General features: G+C 53.6%; 1 protein-coding gene across 1 annotated transcript; it reads right to left on the bottom strand.

Moving 5' to 3' along the window:
- Positions 1–3,409: 3,409 nt before the first annotated feature.
- On the bottom strand, positions 3,410–4,927 carry LOC138364920 (uncharacterized). Its single transcript, XM_069325004.1, has one exon. It carries the CDS (start codon positions 4,925–4,927, stop codon positions 3,410–3,412), a length of 1,518 nt encoding a protein of 505 aa, XP_069181105.1.

Below are 4,927 nucleotides of genomic sequence, written 5' to 3'. Positions count from 1 at the left end.
CCTGACCGTTCACAACAGCAGCAGCACCTGGCCGTTCACAACAGCAGTACCTGACCGTTCACAACAGCAGTACCTGACCGTTCACAACAGCAGCAGCACCTGACCGTTCACAACAACAGCACCTGACCGTTCACAACAACAGCACCTGGCCGTTCACAACAACAGCACCTGACCGTTCACAACAGCAGCACCTGACCGTTCACAACAACAGCAGCAGCACCTGGCCGTTCACAACAGCAGCAGCACCTGGCCGTTCACAACAGCAGCAGCACCTGGCCGTTCACAGCAGCAGCAGCACCTGGCCGTTCACAACAGCAGCACCTGACCGTTCACAACAGCAGCACCTGACCGTTCACAACAACAGCAGCAGCACCTGGCCGTTCACAACAGCAGCAGCACCTGGCCGTTCACAACAGCAGCACCTGACCGTTCACAACAGCAGCACCTGACCGTTCACAACAGCAGCACCTGACCGTTCACAACAGCAGCACCTGGCCGTTCACAGCAGCAGGTGGCCGCGGGCTAGGGGCGGCCGCCTGCGGGCCAGCGGCCACTGTCACCCTCATCACTGCCCCAACAAAAGGGAGAAGTAGCATCAATCACACTTTGTGCTGTTTCGGTTGATGACGTCCGGAATAATTAGTGCTCGTGCCTCTCTCTCTCTCTCTCTCTCTCTCTCTCTCTCTCTCTCTCTCTCTCTCTCTCTCTCTCTCTCTCTCTCTCTCTCTCTCTCTCCCTACTCTGAGTGCGACGGAGGCTGACCCCCCCCCTCAAAGTTCTTAGGCCTACTCAAGGCCTATGTACAGATAATACATACAATTTTAGATTCTCATAAAAAGATTCACTGCCTTTAATCTGTTTGTGTTCGGTAAACAGATTAAAAATAATCTGTTTACTGAAGACAGGATCGCACTCTAAGGTGGAGTGCCAAATGGAACGGTGTTGGCACCCACTATTTTTCAACACATGCACAGCTGAACCTCTCTCCCCCCCACCCCCACCCTACCTGTTGATGCCACTTGGGGAGGACGGTAGAGCGACGGTATCGCTTCATGCAGGTCGGCGTTCAATCCCCCGACCGAGGATTGTGCAGCCAAGTTGTGACGGCTACTTTATTGTGTTCTTTAAAGGTAAGGTCTTCCGACATGAGTACACCCAGGTCCTTTACATTGCCTTTACGTTCTATGTTATGATTTGCCTGAGTTTTGTACGTGGTTTCTGTTTTTATATTTTCATTTTTTCCATAGCGCATGAGCTGGAACTTATCCTCGTTAAACACCATATTATTTTCTGTAGCCCATAGAAAGACCTGATCTACATCTGATTGGAGGTTTGCCGTGTCCTCTATGTTGCCAACTCTCATGAAAATCCTAGTGTCATCTGCAAAGGATGATACAGTGCTATAGGTTGTGTTCTTGTCTATGTTCGATATGAGGATGAGAAAAAGTACTGGAGCAAGCACAGTACCCTGGGGGACTGAGCTCTTCACGGTTGATGGGCTGGATTTTATTTTGTTGACTATTACACATTGGGTTCTGTTAGTCAGGAAATTGTAGATCCATCTGCCTATTTTCCCGGTAATTCCTTTTGAACGCATTTTATGTGCAATAACACCATTGTCACATTTATCAAAAGCTTTTGCGAAATCTGTTTAAATTACATCAGCGTTTTGTTTGTCTTCCATAGCATCTAATGCCATATCATAGTGGTCCAGCAACTGCGACAGGCAAGAGCGCCCTGTTCTGAAACCATGTTGTCCGGGGTTATGGAGATGCTGTGATTCCATGTATTTTGTGATGTTACTTCTTAGCACTCTCTCAAAGATTATTATGATGTGCGATGTTAGTGCTATCGGTCTGTAATTTTTTGCCTCTGCCTTATTTCCTCCTTTATGAAGTGGTGCTATCTCTGCTGTTTTTAGTATGTCAGGAATAACGCCAGTATCTAGGCTTTGTCTCCACAGAATGTCGAGACAACCCACTGGAATCGACTTGAGAATGGTCCAGGACGGACCGAAACGTCGTCCCTTCACCTTCTAGTGTGTGGTCTGGTCAACATACTTTAGCCACGTTATTGTGACTCCTCGCCTGCACCCACTAGAAAGTGAGGTCCAGAGCCCATTATCCTTGACAACCGCCCAATTCAACATAAGGATGTAGGGAGAATACCCATAAATGACAGGATAAACAAAGCAATTAGCAGCCTTTTTGAGGTTATCTTGAGATGATTTCGGGGCTTTAGTGTCCCCGCGGCCCGGTCCTCGACCAGGCCTCCACCCCCAGGAAGCAGCTCGTGACAGCTGACTAACACCCAGGTCCCTATTTTACTGCTAAGTAACAGGGGCATAGGGTGAAAGAAACTTTGCCCAATGTTTCTCGCCGGCGCCTGGGATCGAACCCAGGATCACAAGTCCAGCGTGCTGTCCGCTCGGCCGACCGGCTCCCTTAATCACAGTAAGAAGCTCCAATAACCTTGACCCGAATATAAGAGTTACACTTACACAAGCCTCGAGTCCGGTCGCACCTCCAGTACCCTCCAGGGCCTCTACCCACCGTGAAGGCCTCCAACACAGAATTACAAGTAGTGAACATTACGGTATTAAGTAGAGCAGCAAAACACCCTCCACCTCATGACCAATCCTCAAGCTTCATCAAGCCCTCAACAAACAGCAGATTACTCCAGCAGACTACACCAGCAGACTCCACCAGCAGACTACACCAGCGGACTACACCAGCAGACTACAAGAGCAAGTCACCAGAGTGTGGATCGCGATCAAAATCTTACAAGACCCGGTGCTCAAGCACCACTACAAGATGAGCCGCCTCCACAACTGCAGGCAAACATTGGAAGGTCAAGAAAGTTCAATAATAACCCCCAACAGGAACCACAAGGCAAGGAGGCAGGGCATGAAGAGCTAGATCTCCTTTCCCAGTGGTCACTGATAGGTAAATACTCTTAGGTAACCAATACTCCCTCCCCCCTCCCACAGTTGTCCCAAACCTCACTTATCTGTCCCCCCACACCTTTACCGCTCCCCTCCACTCCATTCCCCACACCCCCACCCCAACCCCACCTGCTTGATGGGGTTCTGGGAGTTCTTCTACTCCCCAAGCCCGGCCCGAGGCCAGGCCTGACTTGTGGGAGTTTGGTCCACTAGGACCAATACACCGCTCTTCCCCACACCCCTACCCCTCTGCCCCACACCCCCACCCTCTGCCCCCACACCCCCACCCTCTGCCCCCACACCCCCACCCCTACCCCCACTCCTCTGCCCCACACCCCCACCCTCTGCCCCACACCCCCACCCCTCTGCCCCACACCCCCACCCCTACCCCCACACCCCCACCCCACATCACCGCCAATCAAGCGGCAACATTGTCCCCTAATTAAATTACTACATTTTTGTCCTTTACTCCAGGGTCCTTGTGTGTGTGTCAATCAGTGCGTGAGTCACCGTGGCCGTTGACTTCCTCCTGTTGTCGCCGTGGCCGTTGACTTCCTCCTGTAGTAGCCGTGGCCGTTGACTTCCTCCTGTAGTCGCCGTGGCCGTTGACTTCCTCCTGTTGTCGCCGTGGCCGTTGACTTCCTCCTGTAGTAGCCGTGGCCGTTGACTTCCTCCTGTAGTCGCCGTGGCCGTTGACTTCCTCCTGTTGTCGCCGTGGCCGTTGACTTCCTCCTGTTGTCGCCGTGGCCGTTGACTTCCTCCTGTTGTCGCCGTGGCCGTTGACTTCCTCCTGTAGTCGCCGTGGCCGTTGACTTCCTCCTGTAGTCGCCGTGGCCGTTGACTTCCTCCTGTAGTCGCCGTGGCCGTTGACTTCCTCCTGTAGTCGCCGTGGCCGTTGACTTCCTCCTGTAGTCGCCGTGGCCGTTGACTTCCTCCTGTAGTCGCCGTGGCCGTTGACTTCCTCCTGTAGTCGCCGTGGCCGTTGACTTCCTCCTGTAGTCGCCGTGGCCGTTGACTTCCTCCTGTAGTCGCCGTGGCCGTTGACTTCCTCCTGTAGTCGCCGTGGCCGTTGACTTCCTCCTGTAGTCGCCGTGGCCGTTGACTTCCTCCTGTAGTCGCCGTGGCCGTTGACTTCCTCCTGTAGTCACCGTGGCCGTTGACTTCCTCTCCTGTAGTCGCCGTGGCCGTTGACTTCCTCTCCTGTAGTCGCCGTGGCCGTTGACTTCCTCCTGTAGTGGCCGTTGACTTCCTCCTGTAGTCGCCGTGGCCGTTGACTTCCTCTCCTGTAGTCGCCGTGGCCGTTGACTTCCTCTCCTGTAGTCGCCGTGGCCGTTGACTTCCTCCTGTAGTCGCCGTGGCCGTTGACTTCCTCCTGTAGTCGCCGTGGCCGTTGACTTCCTCTCCTGTAGTCGCCGTGACCGTTGACTTCCTCTCCTGTAGTCGCCGTGACCGTTGACTTCCTCCTGTAGTCGCCGTGACCGTTGACTTCGTCCTGTAGTCGCCGTGACCGTTGACTTCCTCTCCTGTAGTCGCCGTGACCGTTGACTTCCTCCTGTAGTCGCCGTGACCGTTGACTTCCTCCTGTAGTCGCCGTGGCCGTTGACTTCCTCTCCTGTAGTCGCCGTGACCGTTGACTTCCTCCTGTAGTCGCCGTGACAGTTGACTTCCTCCTGTAGTCGCCGTGACCGTTGACTTCCTCCTGTAGTCGCCGTGGCCGTTGACTTCCTCTCCTGTAGTCGCCGTGACCGTTGACTTCCTCCTGTAGTCGCCGTGACCGTTGACTTCCTCCTGTAGTCGCCGTGACCGTTGACTTCCTCTCCTGTAGTCGCCGTGACCGTTGACTTCCTCCTGTAGTCGCCGTGACCGTTGACTTCCTCCTGTAGTCGCCGAGGCCGCTGACTTCCTCCTGTAGTCTTCCACAAGACAACTTAGGGCAGAGTTGTCTTGATACAGTAATACAGTAATCGTCTGCTTCCCTTCCAT

Source organism: Procambarus clarkii, chromosome 15 (genome assembly GCF_040958095.1).
Source record: "Procambarus clarkii isolate CNS0578487 chromosome 15, FALCON_Pclarkii_2.0, whole genome shotgun sequence".
In the NCBI taxonomy this organism is placed as follows: Eukaryota; Metazoa; Arthropoda; class Malacostraca; order Decapoda; family Cambaridae; genus Procambarus; species Procambarus clarkii.
The sequence above is the reverse complement of the archived record's forward strand: the minus strand, read 5'-3'. Positions and strand labels throughout refer to the sequence as shown.

Excerpts from the sequence above, each read along its gene's own strand:
- LOC138364920 (XM_069325004.1), bottom strand. The coding sequence starts at position 4,927 with ATGGAAGGGAAGCAGACGATTACTGTATTACTGTATCAAGACAACTCT.